This window comes from Notamacropus eugenii, chromosome 6, assembly GCF_028372415.1.
Source record: "Notamacropus eugenii isolate mMacEug1 chromosome 6, mMacEug1.pri_v2, whole genome shotgun sequence".
NCBI classification, from domain to species: Eukaryota; Metazoa; Chordata; class Mammalia; order Diprotodontia; family Macropodidae; genus Notamacropus; species Notamacropus eugenii.
The window spans coordinates 331796332-331817934 of NC_092877.1; the positions used below are offsets into that span (position 1 = coordinate 331796332).

A 21603-nucleotide genomic window follows, 5' to 3' on the forward strand; every position below is an offset into this window, starting at 1 on the left:
ACTCTCCCGTCTCCCTTCCCCTCCTCAATAGTATTCACTTTTCTCCCCCTCCTCCTGCAGCCTTCCCCTCCTTCTTTTAGCCCCCCTCCCTTTTAGTCCCCTTTACTCTTATTGCTTCTTTCCTCCCTTTTAGCCACCCTCCCCTTTCTTCCCCCTTCCCCTCCTACTACCTATAGAGCTAGTTAGGATTATCTGCTTAAGGTTATTGTTCCCTCCTTTGAACAAATCAGATGAGAGTACCTCTCAAACAATGCTCATCTCCCTCCCCTCCTTCCCTCTACTATGGTTTTGTACTTCTTCCTGTGATATAATTTGCCATTTTCTGCTTCCCCCTTTCCACACCTCCTATTACATTCCCTTCTCATACTTAAATTATATTTTTGCCATGACATCATTTACTTTATGCCCGTTCCCTCTACATATATCCCTTTTATCATAATAGCTGCACAGTTCTCAAGATTAACAGGTAGCATCTTCCCTTACAGGGAGGTAAACAGATTGCCCTAATTGAGTTGCAAGTTTTTGTTTTTGTTTTTTCCCCTCTGTTTACCTTTTTATGATTCTCTGGAGACCTGCATTTGAAGATCAAATTGTCTATTGAGTTCTGGTGTTTTGGTCAGGAAGCTCTGGAAATCCCTTATTTCGTTGAATGACTTTCTCCTTGCCTGAAATGTTATGCTGAACTTTGCTGGGTAGTTGATCCTCGGTTGGAGTCCCAACTCCTTTGCCTTACGGAATATTGGGTTCCAATTCTTTCGATCTTTTAATGTAGAAGCTGCAAGGTCCTGTGTGATCCTGACTGTGTGACCTTGATATTTAAATTGTTTCTTTCTGGCTGCTTGTAGTATTTTCTCCTTCACTTGATAGCTCTGGAATTTGGCAACTATATTTCTTGGGGTTTTGAGTTTGGGATCCCTTTCCGGTGGGGAACGGTGGATTCTTTCGATGACTATTTTGCCCTCTGAGTCTAGTACTTCTGGGCAGTTTTCCTTGATGATTTCCTGGAAGATATTGTCCAGACTCTTTTCTTCATCATGGGTTTCTGGCAGGCCAATAATTCTTAGATTTTCTCTCCTGGATCTATTTTCCAGGTCAGTTGTTTTTCCAATTAAATATTTTAGATTTTCTTCCATCTTTTCATTCTTTAGATTTTGTTTGACTGACTCTTGTTGCCTCATTGAGTCATTAGTTTCTACTTGCCCAATTCTAATCTTGATCGTATTGTTTTCTTCAGTTAGCTTTCGCATCTCCTTTTCCATCTGGCCAATTTTTCCCTTTAAGGAGCTATTTTCTCCATTTAATTTTTGTACTTCTTTTTCCATTCGACCAATTTTCCCAGTTAGGTTTTGGGTTTCCTTTTCCATCTGATCAATTTTCCCTATTAGGTTTTGAGTTTCCTTTTCCGTTTGATTAACTCTTCCTTTTAGGGAATTATTCTCTCCAGTTAATTTTTGAACTTCCTTTTCCATTTCTTCAATTTTCTTTTTCAGATTGATGTTCTCATCAGTGAATTCTTTTTTTATGGTTTTAAAATCATTGGCCAGTTTTTCTTTTATATCCTTCTTCAGACGTTCCAGGTAATCTAGTTGTGCTTGCGAGAAATTCATAGTCCCATCTGAGGTTTCAGATGGAAGTACAGTCTCAGCTCTGACCTCTTTGGTGTTTGTGTTTTGGTCCTTATCCCCATAGAAAGATTCTATGGTTTTTTCACTTTTCGTCTGCTTTTTCCGATTCATGATGTTGGCTGAGTGTTGTAGCTTTTGGTTCTTTCAGTCAGAAGATACAGATCTTTTAAGTTGAGTTGATGTTTGTCTAGGCTAAAAGCAGGCTTTTTTTTTTTGTTGTTGTTTCCCAGATCAACCCTGGGTTTAGCTTGATAGGTGTGTGGGAGGTGTGGTCTGGTCTCAGGATATCTCCTCAGCTGGCCTGAGGCAAAGGCAAGGTCCGGGGGATGGTGATCCCAGCTTCCCTATTGTCTTCCCTTTTCCCCTGGAGGGCTGGGGCACGCCTAGAGGCTAATGCGTGTTCCCGCCCCTCCTGGGGCTAGTCTCCCGGGCTGCGGCTTGCTTGGGTCTCAGTGCGAATTTTTCTCTGCCCTGGGTCGTCTGTCCCTCCAGATAGCCTCCACCACGGTAGGAAGAATCCCCCTTTGCCACCTCTCCAGCCTCTGGTGTTACGAGACCACTCGCCCCTTTCTGCTGCTCCCACTGATCCAGGATCAATCTGGGGAAGAATTTTATGGTTCCCTCACGGTCATCGGGGGGGAGGGGAGAGCACTTACTGATCACTCCGGCATCCCAGCTTCTGGATGTTCAAGTAGTGACCCACTGAAGTCCCGTCTTTAGGCTGAAGATTTCAAAGGCTGTTGCGCTGATATCGTTGGCTCGGCCTTGGAGGATGGATTGGAGAAGAGAAAAACTTGACAGGAAGACTAGTTAGAAGGCAAACAAATGACATAAGAGGCTTCATCCAATGCTTTGTTAAAATTTAAGTATACTAGCCCGAATCTACAATATTACATATATACATATGTGTGTGTTTGTGTATGTGTGTGTGTGTATGTGTGTGTGTATGTGTATGTGTGTACTCACCACGTCCCAAAAAGAAACGAGATTCATCTGGCAAGATCAGTTCTTGATCAAGCCAAGCTGGTTCTTTGTGATTACTGCTTCTTTGACTGAGTTCATTTACCATTTTTTAAAAATAATGCAATCTCAATCTTTGCCAGGAACTGTAGCCAATCTCACTGACTTTTATTTTACAGGCTCCAATATTTTTCTTTTTTGGAAAACATCTGGCCTTTCCCAATTCTTTAGTACATCATCCAATTTTCTGTGATCCTGCAAAGATCATTGATGGTGGTTCAGTTGTTGCATCTGACCCTTCCTTCAGTATCTAACGATATAGTTTGGGCTAGCTGACATCAACAATAGCTAGGTGCTTTCTTTTTATGTCTCTACTTGAGTAAACTTGAGTATCATCCAATGCTCATTAACCATTTTTTTTCTGTAGACCAAAGGTCACCCTCCTTGACATAGAAAACAGAGGCTATAAAATAAAACTAAACATCTTTGCTTCCTCTCTGTCTTAAGTTCCTACACAGATTCAGAATTTTCGGGGATCAGAGAACCCAACTAGTCCAACCCCTTTCTTTTACAAACAAGGGAACAGAGATCCAGAAATGTAGCTGTTTAGTGATTTACCCAAGGTCACCAAGGTAGGTGGCATGAAGTCTTGTGACTTCACATCTAGCTTTCTTTTCAATAAATCACGTTGCTTTGTCCCATATACAGGGATCTAACCCAAAGTAGCTTAAAAAACCTAAACAATTCCTTATTGTTATCCTTTGCTTTCTATGTCAGCTTTTGTTATGAACTCCTTGAGAGCAGGGACTCTTTTGTCTTCCTTAACTTCCATAGCTTAACACAATGTAGCTTAGCACATAGTAGATTCTTCATAATGTCTAGTGACTGAACGTTCATTCTAAGCTCTAGTATGGCCAACAGTGGTTTTATATTAGTCCTAGGTTACCTATCCTGGGGGGCAGCTAGGTGGTACAGTGGTTAGAGTGCCAGACCTCGAGTCAGTTCAAGTCTGGCCTCAGACACTTACTAGTTGTGTAATGTTGGACAAGACATTGTAGCGGCAAACACCCCAGTATTCATAGGAGGGCTTGCTGTACGGGTTCTTAGATTTGCTTTTCTAAAAGGAAAGCAAGTTTTGAGGGATCAACAATCTACTTTAATGACATTCACCAAAAGAAAAAACACAAGTAGAGAAATAAAGGCCAATGGACAGGGTTTCCAATTGCCTGATCATAAACAATACATACATCACAGATCAACAGACAGACCCAATTATCTAATAACACCTGGCACAGGAACCTTCTTTCAAGCCTCCAAAGCAAAACCTCACCTAAGAGTATATATACACTTTTCAGAGCCCATGGGCATCATGACCCTCCTGACTCAGTGCCTCATTAGCAATTAATAAAAGGTGTGGGCCTACCTGCAAAACAGGAAACAAAACAGATTCCCTAATCTAAGGCCCATGAATGGGCAGGGAAGATCTTTCATTAAAATAAATCTCCTTAACATTACAGTGACTTAACCCTGTTTTTCTTAGTTTCCTCATCTGTAACTTGAGTTGGAGAAGGAAATGGCAAACCTCTCCAACATGTCTACCAAGAAAATCCCAAATAGGATAGAGTAAGACATGACTGAAATAGCTGAATGACAAAAACAGTAACCTACCCTTGCACCCATCTTCTGTGCATGTGTTAAAAAAGTTGGTTGGTGAATATTCTCTGCATTCACACCAGTCTCGTAAACAACTTCTCTTTTCTCTTTTTTAAGATTATAGATTTAGAGCTGGAAGGGATTTCAGAAGTCATCCAGTATAACCTTTCATTTTAGAGATGAAGCTGTAGTATAGTTACAGTTAAGTGACTTACCTAGGGTCATACAGCTAGTAAATTGCCTGAGGTCGGATTTGAACCCAGGTTTTTCTTCCACCAAATCCATTGTCCTATCTACTATACCACTGGCTTAAGATTGCTTTTCTTTATATCATAAACTTTTCATTCTTAGGCACTTCTCATCCCTCCTGGATTGACTTTCCCTATAGAATTTTAGTCCACAAAGACTTTATATAGATATAAACCACATTATTAAAAGGATTGAAGTGATGGGGTTCAGACTCTGGGAGCCTCCATGAGCTCCTCTTCAATCTTCCTACTTAATCTGGTCTTTCTTACTCAAATCTAATCTTCCCATTTGTTCCAGCTGTCTCAGGAAGGCCTTGGGCTTTTCATTATCACTGTGCTCAGGTCTCTGTTGCACTCCCCACCCTTGATCCCATCAAAGCCCCATTCCCCAGGCTGCTGACCACTACCATCAAGATCTGTATTCATTACCATACTGCCCCTTTCAAGACCTGGATTGCCCCACCTGCTTCCAACCCAAACCCTTCATTGTCTGATATCTCCTGATAGCCTCCAGCTGTTTCCAACCCTTGACCAGTCATCCCCTCCTTGGACTTCTCCTCAAGACCCTCCCTAAACCCCTACTCCCATCACCCTAGACTACCAGACCACCCCCAGATCCCTCCTATAGTCTTTTCTGTATTTAAGTTCCATCTTGCCTCTATGAAGGCACTCAGATTCAATCTAGCTCAGACTCTGTCTATCTGAGATTCCTACCTGGTCCACTTGTGAATACAAACATTACAAATGCTTAGGCTCCCTAAGAGTCAACCCAATTTGGCGAACGTTTAATAAACTTTGTCTTTCTTTGGCTTTTAGGAGGCTTGAGTCAAATTCAATAGAGCAGAACCTGGCGTGTCGGTATTTCTGGGTCTCCAGCACCCCTAAACCTCATCATTTATGGTTCCCTGACTGGTATTTCTGGGTCCCCAATGCCTCTAAACCTCATCAAAAGTTGTGTGATAACTAAAGGGAGTTACAAGATGTGTTTAAATTAGCTAGTTAGAGCATTGTTATCAGTGATAACATGGGCATAAATGACTTGAAAATTAAATGTATAGGTCACATACATATAACAAGCCAGTGAAATAATGGATGAATAGCTTGAATGTTACAATGGTCATCCCAAAATATTAAGAATCCTAATAGAAGGTCTCCAGCATGTTTAGTAAATTATTTATGCAGGATTTTTATAAATACAAGGACAAGAATCACGAAGGATGAGGAGGCATAAGTAGGTTGACACTGAAACTGATGATGCACAGAAGTCCTATCTCTATAAGACCACAGTTTAATTAATCAATAACTATGTTAAATATTGACTATGTGTCAAGCTCTATTCTAGGTTCTGGGTAATTAATCCTTGCCCTCAAGGACCTTAAATCTAGGTAGGGAGGGCAACAAGTAAATATAAATTTTAAGAATACACAAAAGAGAAGCTAATTCAGGTAGGAGGATGCACTAGCAGTTAGGGGGAGTAGGACACAGGAATCAAGAAAGACTTCACAGAGAAGGTAGTGTTTGTCCAAAGTCTTGAAGGAAGCCAAGGATTCTAAGACAGAGGGTTAAGGGGAGAGATCATTCCAGGTATAAAGAATAGGTAATTGAAAGGTAAGAGACTGGAGCATGTAGTATCTTGAATGGGGAAAACTAAGAACAATTGTGTAAAGGGAGCAATATGTAATAAAGCTAGAAAATTAGGGGCTAGATTGTGAAAAGATTTAAATGATAGAGAATTTTATATTTTTCCCTATAGGTTATTGAATGGGGCAAACACATGAGGCAGGGAAACCAATGATGAGGCCACTTGTAATAAAGCAAACAAGAGGTGATGAGGCACTGATTTAGTGTATTGTCTGTGTGAGTGGAGAGAATGGGGCAGATGCTAGCGATGTGGAAGTAGAAACAAGAAGATGTGGTAACTGATTCAATATGTGGGATGAGAGCAAAGACTTGATTAGTTAATAACAAGGATGTAAATTTGGATGATTGGAAGTATGGTGGTGCTTTCAAAAGAAATAATGAAGTTTGGAAGAGGACTAGGTTTGGGAGAAAAAATGAGTTGTTTTGAACAAGTGTTTAAGATACCTAGTTTGAAATGTCTAATGGGCAGGAGCTGATGATATATTTAAGCTCAGGCGAGGAATTAAATTCTCATGATATTTCCCCTTTCCCTAGCTAGAAGCCATTCATATTAGAGCCTTAAGCCACGATTCAAAAGGACAAATCTCATTTTTCACAACATATACATTTCTATTTACTTCCTAAATCCTTTTTTTAAACTTCTATACTTTCTTCCTTTAAGTAGGAAAAGAAAGTGAAAAGAAAACACTGTATCCCCAGATCCTTCCATTTCTTGTCCAGCAATTCAAAGAACCTAGAGATATTTTATAGGTTGCTTCTAGCAGGATCATTTGTCCCCACATGAGTCATCAGAAATAGGAAATTCTTGGCAAGTTGAATAAGTCTTAGTAGACTCTCCATCACGTCTTGAATATACATTCCAGAAAGACAATGTACTTATTGCAAACATGGTTACCATGTTTACATATAACTACCACCCACCGGCAAGCACATTAGATTTAAAAGACTTAGAGGAGCTCACGGAAGTTTATAGGATCAGAAGGCAAAGCTGGAAGTCATCTCTTGCTGTTACTGCAATTTTATTTTCTAGTCACTTTATTACTAATATATTTTACACCATTTCTTGAATGCAAGAACATGTGCAAAATGCTACACCTTACTAATACATCAAATATCTCATCATTTTCCCATGGGTCACCTGCAACTAAATTATGGTATTCCATTAATCATAACCATATAACATAACCAGGAAAGTATTTATGTTAAAATGTAAACGTTAACATCAGAGAAGAGTTCCAGATTATAGAAAACATTATACTTTCCCAAGTGCAATCCATCCTGTTTTCTTCCATTTGGGGCTCAGCTATGGCATCTGCAGTGTCTGTCCAAGAAACATATGTTAAATGGACTACAGTATGTAATGGATACAGCCTATCCAACTGCATATAATAATCTGGATGATCTGCATTCCTAATCCATTTAGGTTTTTTCTTATGTGTATTGTTAGGTTAATCCTATTTAAATATTATGTCTTTCTGCTTGTCAAGGAGAGGATTTTGTTGGCTAAAGTAGTTGGGTGGTCCTTTTGGCTCTCCTGCAGCAAATATTTCACACTAGTTAAACTGCTCAAATGGATGATGACATTCCTATTCTTCAAAGTCAACAGTAAGATTAAATAGATCATGTTAGAACTATTAGAGTTTCCAGAAGCGTCTCTTCTTCTCTTTATTCTTTTTTTCAATTTAATGATAATTTTTACCTTTGATGAATAATTCAGTAATCACTTGACTCAATAGGCAGACATAGTTGATTTCATATTTTTGTGAGGCTGTTTGGCACCAGCCATGACCAACACTCTTTAATTCTTTTCTTGAAGAAAGTAATTATGATACAGAAGCATGAGGCTTCCAAGTGACTTGTAACTTTTTGGTTTAATTCATATTTAAACCCTAAACTGCCACCTTCTAAAACATTGTTTGCCATTCTTCTCTGTGCTTCTGTTTACAATGAAGTCACCAAGTGTTAAGGCATATGTTTATACAATTAAACTGTAAGAGTATATAGAACAAAGAGATAATGAGCATAAGGTATTTTGCAAATGCTAAAATCCTATAGATAGGCCAGATATCATTGACACCATCACTGTTGTCATTTGGTCTGAAGGACTTGAGATTTATGATTTAATTCCTCTACTTCCTCCTCTGCTACAAATGTTATTGCATAAGTTATAGCACATCATGACCACTGTCAAATGATATCATCCCATTAAATGATGTTTGAGACTGCTCTTGGGAACAGGATGAAACCAGTTCCCCTATTCAACTTCCAGGGAAGAACCACCGGTCAATTCTTCCATTTAGCTACAGCCTTTTTATTTCTTTGAGTTTCATCTAAGGATGTCAGCATGGATGTAATTCTATCCTTCCAATACTATATGGACTCACTGGACAAGAATCTCCCCTTTTGAAGACCAACCAGTCAATTACTAGAGCCATTTCTTATACAGACAGAGCAGATTATAAGTAGGACAAAAATCACACTCATTCCAGTTCGGTTCAATACTATCAGAGCTTGAATTCTGCTAGTATAGACTTCGGAAATAATGGGTCATTTCCATACCATAATGAGGAACCAAAGTTTGACAATATGAAAGCCCTGGATATGGTACCATTATTAATTCATCTTAGATAACATTGGTTTGTTTGGTTCTAATATCACACTGCCTTCTCCATGAGGATTGCACTGATTGGAGTCTACTCAAATCTTCAGATTTTTTTTTCAACTGTCTGCCACCATTTTGTAATTAGAGAGGTGATTATTTTGTATCTGAATGAAGGACTTTTCATTTATCTCTAAAAAAAAAAAAATCTTAGATCCAGGCTCATTGTTGCAGTTTATTAAGATCTTTATTTTTTAATCTTTATTCTGCCATTCAATGTGTTAGCTATTTGTGACCTGAGAAAACTGGAGAGGAATATGATCTATGATCTTATCCTGGTCATTGATAGAAATAGCATGGAGCCAAGGACTGATCATTGAGTTGAGTTGGACCCTTGAGACCTCCTTTCAGACTGACAAATTATGAACGGCTTTTTCATCCAGCTTGTTCTGAGTCTACTAAACTGTAATATAATTTAGCCTATCTGGATAATATGAGAACCTTGTTTAGAAATGTTTTGCTGAAATTCAGGTGTCTACTTGGTACACAGTGGTTCTCTGTGCTTCTCTGAGTTACTTGTCTAATTACCCTGTAAAAAGGAATTTGGTTTGAGTCTAGTATGAGTTGTTCTTGAAGAGGAGAGGCTGGCTCAGTGTTCACAAGTTCTTTCTCTAAAGGGTTACAAACCATCCCTTCAAAAATATATTCTTGAATCTGGACAGGAATTGACATTAAGATCACTGCTGTAATTTGAAATCTTCACCCTCTTCCCTTTCTTGAATAATCAGTGACACCTCTTTTATCCTCTACTATTTTTCAAAGATGACTGACACTAAATCAGCCATAATGACTTATCTGTTCGTTCAGCACTCTGAGATTTAGTTCACTTTGACCTGTTGACTTGAGCTCAAAAAAGGCAACTTACAACTTCCTCATTTATTGTGGTTTCTACTCTTTGTTTCTCATTTTTGTTTTACCTTTCCCAGATCAAATATCGTTCTACTCGATAGAGAAAACTCAAGTAAAAGGAAAGTTATTCTTTTTTTCAACCTTTTTTTATGATCAACATCTCATTCACCTTGTTTTTTTTCCTTCTTTGATCTTCTTTCCTTCCCCAGCATATCTTCAAAACAGCCTTTATGACATCTCAACATCCATTTCCAGCCTTGACTCTTTCTTTAGTGTTCTTCAGATGATTCTTATGGTATCATGAGACTCCTTTTCATTCATTTTGAATTGCCTGTACTTGTCTTCTATTTTCTACAAATATCTTTTTTTTTTTAAAATCTAAGTTGGCTTATGATTTCCCTACGAATGCCCATTGGTCTCTTTAGGCAGATTATTCTTCTCTTAATAATTAGAATTCTACCATCAGAATTTCATTTCAGAGCTTCAAGTTCATTTCAGATTGATAGGACTCTAGTCTAGGAATCTATCCTAATTTTCTGGAAACTCTTTGAAATTTGTCTCTTAAAATATAAGGTGCATGTCAGACTGTAACTGAATTTCTTTGTTTAATATTTCATGAACTAAGAATAGAACTGATAACTTCAGTAGTCCCAATTCAACTTTCTTTAGATTTTATCATATCAGCTCCCATAGATTCAACCATCTACTTGTACGCAGAAGACTTTCAAATCTTATTCAGTACTCATCTCTTTTGTAGGATCATAGATTCAGAGCTGGAAGGGACCATAGAGGCTATGTAGACCCATCTTCTCATTTTACAGATAGGGAAACTGAGGCTTCAAGAGGTTCATTGTCTTGATTGTCATCATCTTTTTGATTTTAACTAAATTCAAATCTCCTTTTAATATTCCTGAGGGCAAAGGACTGATTAAAATACTTTATTTATTATTTGTCATCCCAGTGCTTAGCACATGGTCTGGCACATGATAAGCACTTAATAATTCTGTCTATCTAAAAAATGAATTAGTGTTTGAATATGTGAATTTCATTTTTAGGATTTAAAAAATTCATAGATGAGAACATTTAAATGGCTTCCTTCTTATTTTGTGGCAGTACTAGGAAAAGAGCTCAAGAACTACCTAAATTTGAAAGACAACATACCATGGTCAGTTATAGAATCTTGAAAAGGACTTTAAATGTCACCTATTATGTGGAACTGGAAATAATGAAGTTTCATTTAGGGACCCCCTAGTGTATCCACCAATCTGTTGCCTTTTCTCTCTCCCCACTCCTAGGTCCTTTCAAACTGCTGGGAAATCAAGAACATATTTCAGCAAATGGTTATCTTCATGCTTTACCCTCCTGATTTAGTGGCAACAATAAAAATCAGTCAGGGCGTGACAGATCTTGGGGCATGATGGGAAGCCATTATAATATATTCTCACTTATAATACAATCTTTTAACTTGGACCCCAAGTAGCAGATCCCTACTGTACCAGAGAGCTAATTCAATTCAGTCCTTGACAAAAGCTAAGGAGGATCAGATAGCCTTTCCAGAGAGATGAAGAATTCCTTTAGTTTGGATCAGATATTAATGCTACACTGGTCTAACCTTTACAGTTTCCCCTGAATATAGCCGAAGCTCTCTGTAAATGGGGGGAAATCTATTATTTTTTTCCATAATAAAAGAACTCCAAACTTTTTAAAGAATAGTTTTATTTTATCACAGCTTGCAGTCACAGAAGAAATGTCTCAGAAATCGCTTTGTTACCTGGTTGCTCAGGGCGACTACAGTTAGAGTATGATGGATATTCTCCTCGTGCACAAGAATAGATCAGTCATGCTGACTCCAATCAGAAGCTTTTTAAAAAAAATTCTTATTATTATTTCATAATGCAACCCAGGACAATTGCATTTAAGTCACTTTCTTAAAACTGAACTGTTACTCTCATTTATTGGATTTCTCTGTCAGGAACTCTGGTCTAACTTGCCACTCTACTTCATGCCCTCATTGATGGACTTTTCCTTTTATGTGCAATATTTCCAGAAGCAATTCCATCCCTTTTCCAGAAGAAGAGCGTCAAGACCCGATGTTTTGCTGAAGTCATTTCCTGTGTTTTTAGGTCCACAAGGAAATAGTGTGCTTCATTTTGGCCCCTTCTTTTAACACAGATGTGCACACACACGCACACACACAGAGTTATGGTCTAGGTTGTTTCAATATTATTTAATTAAAAAGAATGAAAAAACTGCAACCATAACAATTAATGCCATTTATATATGGTTTTAAAACTGGTAAAGTGCTTTAGATACGTGATCTCACTTGATCTTTACATCAGTCCTGTGAGGAAGGAATCATGGATATTATTATCCCCATTTTTATCAATGATGAAAATGAGGTTCAGAAGGAGAGGGGTGACTTTTCCATGGTCACACAGCTGACAAGCACCAGAGGCAGGATCTGAAGTCCATACTCAGAGCTCTATCTACTATACCCAACTAGATAATTTCTATTTGCCATACAATAATGCCCTTATGGAGATGAAGATCCATATACCTGAGCCCATCAAATAGGGTGATAAAACACAATGAAGGGCTATTAAATGAGGTTATGGAGGTTTTATCCTTAGGGATTTTTAAGACCATAAAGGCCACCACCTGTCCTGGTTGTCATGACATTGGGGGCTGAATCTGATGACCTCTCAGGGTCACATCATTTTATGATGCCGGTAAATATCCAGAAAGATAAACCCATATTTACATGATGATTCATGAACATTAATAATGGTGGTTCTGGTTTTAAAAAAAAAAGACAAAGTTCTCTGGATTTCTCAGAGCCATCATGGTATCATGAAAAGAACACTGAAACTAGAATGGCAGAATTTGAGTTTGAATCCATATTCTATCACTTCCTATCTGCATCACCTTGAGAAGAACCCTCAACTACATGGGTCTCAGTTTCCTCATCTGTAAAATCAGAGGTTTGGATTTAGTGATCTCTAAGGTCTTTTCCAGCCTTTAATTCATTTTATGATCTCAACCTGAAAATGGTGGGATGGATAATTTGCTTCCATTTTCGAAAGAAACTTTGAGAGAATAGTTACACCAAAAACAGTTTCAAGTTTTGGTATTTAGTAGATAATCTTTAGTTATCTGAAAACTTTACTTATGGGAAACATCACATTCCTCCCATCTTATTTTGCCAATTAAATGTCACTAAAACAATAGTAGATAATTTAATCTTAAAAGACCAACATTATTAATAATAATAGCATTTATGTAGTGCCTAATATATGGCAGCCACTATGTTTGACATGTTATCTCATTTGACCCTCCCAATCAGCATGGGAGATAGGTACCATTAATATCTCTATTTTATAATTGAAGAAACTGAGGTAAACAGAGATCAAGTGATCTGCCCAAGGTCACATGACTAGTAAGTATCTGAAGACAAATTTGAACACAGGTCTTCCTGACTCCATGCCTAGTACTCTACCCATTGTACCATCTAGCTATATACTCAAAATTCTGCTTCATTCATGCATCACTCCAATTCATCCAAATTAAACTACTCCACCCATTGTCCATATTTCTTTCTAACTTTTGTGACATTTCTTTACGAAGATTAAATAAAAATTGTCAAGTAGCTTAGGTTCTACTGAAATATAAAAAAAATAAAAATAAGTAAATTCATGGTGTTCTGAGGACAGTCATACCCCTAATAAGTGGAGAGGATGGGGACCATGGGAACATGGATTCTAATCTAAAAGAGATGTTAGCAACCACCTGGTTCAATCCCTTCATCATATGAATGAGGAGACTGAGTCCCAGGGGAGTTAACTTCTTTACCTAAGGTTATACAGGACCAAGCTTTAGAGGTGGAATCTCCAATTCCAGATTCATTTCTCTTTCTATTGTATTTTTGAAGTGAGCCAGTGATATTATGAAGTGAATATGATGTGGTGGTTGTAGCTCAATAGGGAATGCATTCCACGTATAGGGGACAGATTGTACAAAGGCATGGAGATGGGAGATGGGATGGAGATGTTCAATGCATGGAATAGCAAGAAGGCCAGTTTGGAAATGGAAGTCGTGTGAAATAAGTCTGGAAAGTATGACTGGAGCCAGAATGTGAAGGATTGGATGTCAGGCATTTAATGGTAATAGGGAGCCACTGATACTGGGGGAGAGGAAAGGGAGAGACATGATCACTTTCAAATCATATACATTCCTTACACTTCGTACAATGTTCTGCACATAAGATCAACTTAGTAAACTGTGAACTTGAATTGTATAATTTCTAGCACATGGGCAGCTAGGTGGCATAGTGGATAGAGTGCTAAGCCGGGAGCCAGGAAGACATCTTCCTAGTTCAAATGCAGCCTCAGACACTTACTAGCTGTGGGACCCCAGGCAAGTCACTTAACCCTGTTTTCTTCCTTTTTCTCATCTGTACAATGAGCTGGAGAAGGAGATGGCAAACCCCTCCAGTACCTTTGCCAAGAAAACCCCAAAGGGGGTCACAAAGACTCAGACACTACTGAAAAACTACTAAACAACAAAAATAATTTCCAGTACTAGTCCATGTTCAGGTGGTTCACTTAGCAAAGACTGTTAACGATAATTATGTGCTATAATGGCAAAACTTTACAGATGTGTAATTAAATTGTAACCCAAACTGGTTTGAGAAAACATACTCTAACTATGGCTATATGGTAAAAAAAAGAAAATCCCCCAAAAGAATAATGGAAATCCATGGTCCCCACCATGACACAAGTTGGCTTTAGAAGAAGAATTCTAAATGAAAGGTGTGAGAGATAATAATTCTTTCTGAGGACAGAGTACAATGTGTTCTTGCCTTGATGTGTGAGTGCTAGACCCATTAGCATTTAAAAGAGAACACTTATTAACTGAACTACTAAATGTCTTTTATATAATTTAATGAGTTTCACTGAAAAAAATGTCTCAGCTTAGCTAAGAAGAAATTTAAACACTTTGCAGCCATTCACAAATTCAGGCATTCTAATTCCATATTTTTAAAGGTACTTTGAATCAAAGGAAGCAGAAAAGTGAGAGGAAGCTTAGCAAATGAAGTGCAATTAGGGTAAAACAAGCCAATTCTAAGTTTTAAGAGGTATCTTTGATCTCTTTTGTTGGAAGTCAGGGAAACTGGCTATTGTTGTCCAGAACAGACTAAAACATCAGAACTGATGCCTGAGATATTACAAGCCTTTTTTTTAAAAATTAAGAATTAAAGAGTAATGGCGAAAGTTGTAATGCAAAGTGTTATGCAAGTCAGCAAGGTGAACATATCTATGCCAGGAGAGATGATGCAAGAAACTAGGCTATTCTGGATCTTTCCACCACTATCTAAGAATTACATTAGGCATATGTCTTAAGCATGACATTTATCAAATGGAAATTAATATAATGTGTCAGAATGAAATGAAACCACTATTATTAGCGTATATTACTTTGATGATATACTTTTCATATTAGAATTTTAATGATCATTATCTTCTTTCATTTAAAATAAAACCAAATATTAGATTCCCCAGAATTTTTACATGGACAGCAATGAGCCTGTAATTTGTATAGAGTCTTTGAGGGGAAGGATCATGTTATATTTATCTTTGTGTTTTCCATAGCACCATGTTGGGTTTGTTTTAGTCCTTTTTGGTTGTGTCTGACTCTTTGTGATCCCATTTCGGGTTTTCTTGGTAAAGATACTGGAGCGATTTGCCATTTCCTTCTCCAATTCATTTTACAGAGGAAAAAACTGAGGCAAACAGGGTTAAGTGACTTGCCCAGGTCACACAGCTAATAAGTGTCTGAGGCTGGATTTGAACTCCAGATCTGCCTGACTCCAGGCCCAGCATTCTATCTATTGTGTCACTAGCTGCCCCTAGCATCAGGTTAGGGGCACTTAATAAACTTTTGTTGAAAGTCTGACTGAATGAAAACTGTATACATCAAAGGCTAGGTGCTAGGTGCTATACCAAGGAACACCTATTTATATAAGATAGCTATGGATACTAAAATGAAAGAGATCCAGAAAGGAAAGGAGAGTCCTATAATTGAGGCAGAGAAAAAAAAAAACAAGGAAAGAAGGAAGTGATGGAGGGAGGAAGATATAGGGAAGGGCAAGGGAGTGAGAAAGAAAAAGGGGGAAATGAGATGAAGGAAGGAAGGAAAGAAACAGGAGCTGTAAATGATATTAGAAAATGAATTTGGAAAATTCTCTCTTAAAGGAGAGTTCTGTAAAAGTGAAAGCTGGCAGCCTGGCAAATATCTTCTGTCAAACTATTCAGAGAAGGAGAGAGAACAGAAGGTTGCGGGGCACTGATATCAGCTGTGCCTCCCCAAGGTGCAGGGCTGCTGTCTAGCCCTGAGACAATTGCCTTTGAAGTTCCGCATAACAGTCTACAGAGCAAGACTTAGAAGTACAAGTCACTAAACAGGGTCCCAGCTTTCCAGAATGCAAACTCTCAAAGAATTCAACAATGTCAGAAAAGGACATTTGCTTTTCAAAGTCTTAGGCAAATTAACGAAACTAGTGTAATCTTATTACTGGCTCCCATGAGTACAAGGACCTTATTACAGATTTTTGTTCTCAGCTAACATGTATTGTCCCCCCATGGACTGTATGAAACCAGAAGCCAGAGGGTATTTGCCACAGGCCCTCGGACTTTGTGAAGAATTGCTACTTTTCATTTGATTGAAGACATAACATCCCCAGGATGTCCTTAAGAGAGGAAAGTCAGGTAATGCAAAATGGGAAGGCTATGACACTGCCCTCTGAGTTAGCCTCTCTGCTGTCCTTGAACTGAGGGCTATGAAGATAGTAGCCAGCTTGAACATTTTATTGCAACATAGATTTAGAATTGGGGAATTCCTTAAAGGTCACTTAATCCAACCCCCTAATTTTAAAAATGGGGAAACTGAGACCCAGAGAGGTTCAGTGATTCGCATGAAGTCACACTCGTGAAGGAATTGACTCCAAGCCTTTTGACTTCAAATCCAGTGCTTTTCCCACAATGCCACAAGTGAGCCTTCGTGATCCATTGGCAAATCCTGGTCAGTAGCTTGGGAGATATCCTTCTTTATAGTAAGTTTTTGTATGATATTCTGTCTGCTATCAAGGAACTCTATATCATAGATGGAAGAAATACCTGATAGATAAGGCAGCTTGTACATGAAAACCACATTCTGTCTTTTGTGACCACTGACAGGTCATTGGTACTCTATGGACTTGTAGGCCCAATGAGGCTAAAACAAAAAAACACAACCTTAAAAACCTAACAGCCTCCCCCATTCTCTTCTTTTTCTTTCTTATAACTATCCAATCTCATAAGCTTTATATGCTTTTAGATGTAAGTGACTCTGAATTATTAGTAATTCTGTGTCTTTCATCTTTAAGTCTGACATTCTACATTTGAGATCTCTCAGGAGGGAGAGATTATTATAACTATTTTTTTTTGCTTACCAAGAGAATTGCTAATGGTTTTCCTGGCCAGGGGTGTCTGGGGAAGGGAGGATGGAAAGGGATAGGAACGATCTCTATAAATATTCTACCCATAATGAAGGCTTAAGCTTTCTTCCCTCTAATGAAATTCCTTCAAGGTCTACTTGACAGAATTGCTATACAAGCCTCACACTTAGAAAAGAGGCAAAAACAGTCATAATCTTTTCTTTTACCTGTTTTGTTCTCATTTTGGAGTCTGACGACAAATTGTTGTAGGTATAATGGGCCTGTGTGACACCGCAAAAGAGAACAGCCACTATACCTGAAATTCAAAGACACCAGAGTTAGATTCTGTTTTCTTGTTTCCCCCAGTCTGAGCCCCAGGAATCTGCTTGATGAGCTGTTGGAGGGTGTTAAAATTTCCATAATGCTAATGCTAAAAATTGCAATAAATTTGGGAGACATCAATGGTGTCATGGAGAGAGGAATGGGTTTGGAGTCAGGGGGCCTGGCTTGAAAGTCGGGTTCTGCCCATTTACTATTGGTTAGTCACTTCATCTCTTGGGGCTTCTGTTTCTCCATCTATTAAAAAACAGAGAGGTTGGAATAGATGAGTTTTTTTTTTTTTCTGATCTTTTCTAGTTCTAAATCTGTGACCTTAGGAAAATAGATGATGGAAAGTAAGTTCTTTCTGAGCAGATGTCTCCTTTGTGTCTTTATAACTCCAATGCTTGTACGGTGCCTTGTATACAGAAAACATTTAATAAATGTTTGTTGGTTTTGATCTTTGCTCTTGCTCCCCTTCAACTCAATAGGATATTTCATCTTTTAGTTACTAAATAATCTATCAGGGATAAACAGACAACAAGTTGGGGTGAGTTGGTATCTTCTTATTATTCAGATAATTATATAATGTTTTAATATTTACAAAGCACTTTATATATAAAATCTCTGTTTATCCTCACTAAAACCGTGGGAAGTAGGTTCCATTGTCTCTACTTTATAGATGAGAATTAGAGAGTTTTAGAGACTTATCCAAGGCCATACAGCTAAAAATGTAGGAGACAAAATTTGAACTTACTTTTCCTTCCTGAATCCAGCATTTTATCCTCTATGGCATCTAGTGATCTCTGTTCTGTTAATGATCATTCTTTATATGAAAGTGAAACCTCAAATAATTGATAGGTTCGTTCAAACTATCATCAGACACAGGCTGGGAGGTTGGCAAATATACATCCAGTTTTTAAGTGCCTTCCTTCTCCCCTCCAAAGTGGTGGGGTAGCAACAAACAAACAAAAAAAGGAAGGAAGAAAACTTCAATAATTCATTTTATGGGTTTATATCCAAGTTCAATTTTAACAAAAAACTCATTAATTACATACTGTGTGCTTGTGCTAGGTGCGTGGACAGAAACAAATTTTAGAAAAGACATAATACCCTCCTTCAAAGACTTGATGATGGGCACACACGTATAGATTTGAATTCAGTTTGATATTATACTTTCTACGGTAGAGGTTATACAGGGCAGTATGCCATGGACTTAACAGGTTAGAAGTTTTAGGTAAATTAGGTATAGAAGAAGAATATAGAGGAACTTGAGAGAAGACTCTGGTCTAAGAAGAATAATCCCATGGACCGAAATAAGTTTAATAGATCAAATTTTGATAATTCTTAAGGATATCAAAATATATATCCTCAATTCTTAGACTTAGGCTGATTTGTCATTAAGAATTTTAATTTTGTACTCTCCTATGTAAGCATGAGGATTATCACAGATTAAAAGGAGTTTTGAGTTGAGTCACTTCCAAGACCAGCTAGTTCAATCTATATATGACCAAGAATCCTGTCCATAATATCCCTGCTAAGTGGTTATCCAACCTTTGCTTAAAGACCTCAAGTGTAGGGGAACCAATTTATTACAATTTTGTGTTTAGATAGTCTTAATTATTACAATAGAATTTAACCCCCCCCCAACAACCCCTCCCAAAAGAAATCTGAAATCTACTCCTTTGCATTCTTCAATGTGATGGTTCTTCCAGTACTTAAAGACAGCTATAATCTCCATTCCTTCCCCCCAACTTTCTTTTATTCAGGCCAAATATCTCTAACTCCATTAAGAAAAAAATCATCTTCAAAGAAAAAGGAAAAGGAACCAAAATACATACCAAGTGAGGTGTATGGGGTGCTGGTGGTGGTGGTTTAGGCTGAGGAAGTCAGGAAAGGGTTCATATAGGGATCGTGGTGCTTGAGTCTAGCCTTTTTAGAAATCTAAGTTTTAAGAAGCAGAGGGGATGAGGGAGGTGAATTTCAAAAATTGGGAAGATATTTGTCACCAGATTGGCCAGAGACTGGCAAAGTTTTAAGCCACAGCAGTTCTCAAAGACTGTCTACAAAGTCAGTGGGAAAGTTATGTTCTGAAAGAGCTACCCACCATGAGAAAAGAATTGATCTATCCAAAATGGAATTACATCATTTAAAAGGACAGCTCAAATTTCTTAAAGTGAAAGGACTAAACACCCTGAAGGTTTGCCAGAAATATGTATTCAGCTACTGTTTAAAGAGTTTTACTCTGTAAATTCTTTTTCTTCTATTTTTTTGCTCCGTTTTTTAGGAATGCTAAACATATGAGAAAAAGAAAACAAAAATACTTGTATAATTATATTTTACTCCACAAAATTTCTATTAAAAAATCAACTACTTTTCTAAGGAAACTTTCAAAGTATTAAATTACTTCTAGTTCTGAAGGTATGAGGATACTCACCACACCTACTGCTTCTTTGGTAAATGTGTCTTGACTTTTAAAACAATTATTTACGCACTTGTATGTGTGTCCTGTGGCCCATTACAGTTTCTATGTTAAACAGAACCACCTACCAATAAACTCCTATCATCTATAGGGCAATTTGAACTCTATCCTATCATTTATATCAAGTCATGAGGAAGGGGATGAACCACGGAAAAGAGAATATACTTTTTGAAAACAAGACAATATGACCATAAGAAGGAAAAGAGTAAGAGATAGTAAATATACTGCATTTCCTGACATCAGCCCATTTCTCTCAGATTATTTGTACTCCTCTAAACTAACATTTCAGTGTAGTGGGGTGGGGATTGACCAGGGATCCTAGCAGAGCAGTAAGAGGACACCATGATAAGGGACAAAGACGTCCAGATTCTGCAGTGTCAGAGACATGAGTTATTCAAACGTATGCCTCTTTTCCAATGTATTTATGTCTATGTTTTGTTTCTGTTGTCATATCTTACTACCTCAGTATATGTCTTTGCTCTGGCATAATTATGTCATCTGGCTGACTATTAAATGGAAATACACTAGTGGGAACTTGTGAGCTATAGTTTTAGGGCTACAAATCCTTAAGAGTACCATGAACCTTAGGTAGCTACTTACAACCTGCAAGTAAGATTGAATGAGAGAAGTAGGTAATAGGAGAAGTTAAATTTTTAATTCTTATAATATTGCAGGAAAGCAAATAAAAGCGTAATACTGAGAAATAAGCATGCTGAGGCAATGAGGTTATTTCTCTTCATAGCCCCCAAAGATATTCAGTTCTTAACACCCACATAGTGGATGACAAGTATTATTCCTAATTATCCCTAATGTTTTAAAGTTGGAAGCCGACTTCACGAGCTACAAATTACAGACAGAATATATGCAAACCTTTTAGTGTTTTTAACTAAATGAAACTTGAAATGCTGTTGATTGAATATATTTAATGATATGCATAAAAGTTATTGTATTGGATAGAATTAAACATAAGTATTGTTTGTCAAAGCTCTCCCCCTAACCCTCTTCTTTCCTCCCCCATTTCCCTTGGCAATGTCATCATCCTCTCCCATGGCTTCAACAATAAATAACCTCTGTGCAGATGTCTCTAAAATCTTAAGTCCTGACCTTTCTCTCATTCTTCAGATCTGCAATTCCAGTCTCTAGGGTATTTCACTTGGATGTTAGCCAGGGACCTCAAAATCAACATAACTCAAGAAAAATTTTCTTCCCATCCATTCTTCTCTTCCTTCTGTCAATTGTACTGTCATTTGCCCACTTACATAGATATTTAGAACCTGGCTTTGAATTTGTCTCACCCTCTTGCTTCCTTACTAATCTAAGGAATTCCCAAATCTTGTGCATTCTGACTTTATGAGGTCTCATATCTGTCCCTCCTTTCTACTTCCATTGCTGCAACCCTTGTACAAGTCCTTAGGATCTTGTCTAGACAATTGCCAAGGTCTCCTTGGTTTCTTTTCCCATCTCTAGGATATACCTGCTCTGATCCATATAAGGCTAGATTAATCTGCCTGATACAAGAGGTCTCATCATGGACATCTGGTATTAATAATAATAGCTAACATTTATGTAGCATGTTAAGGTTTATAAAATGTTTTTCCTATATTATCTCCTTTTATCCCCCTCAACAGCCCTTTGAAGTATTTAATCAGCCAATAAACATTTATTAAGCCTGGCACTGTGCTAAGCACTAGGGATAC

General features: G+C 37.8%; 1 protein-coding gene across 1 annotated transcript in view; it reads right to left on the reverse strand.

Annotated features, from left to right (window-relative positions):
• Nucleotides 1-21603, reverse strand: part of SLC9A9 (solute carrier family 9 member A9) — a 727593-nt gene that overhangs the window by 338428 nt on the left and 367562 nt on the right. The window contains exon 9 of the mRNA XM_072618220.1: nt 17334-17422. Coding sequence (XP_072474321.1) covers nt 17334-17422 — 89 coding nt within the window. The remainder of the gene's footprint in view (nt 1-17333; nt 17423-21603) is intronic.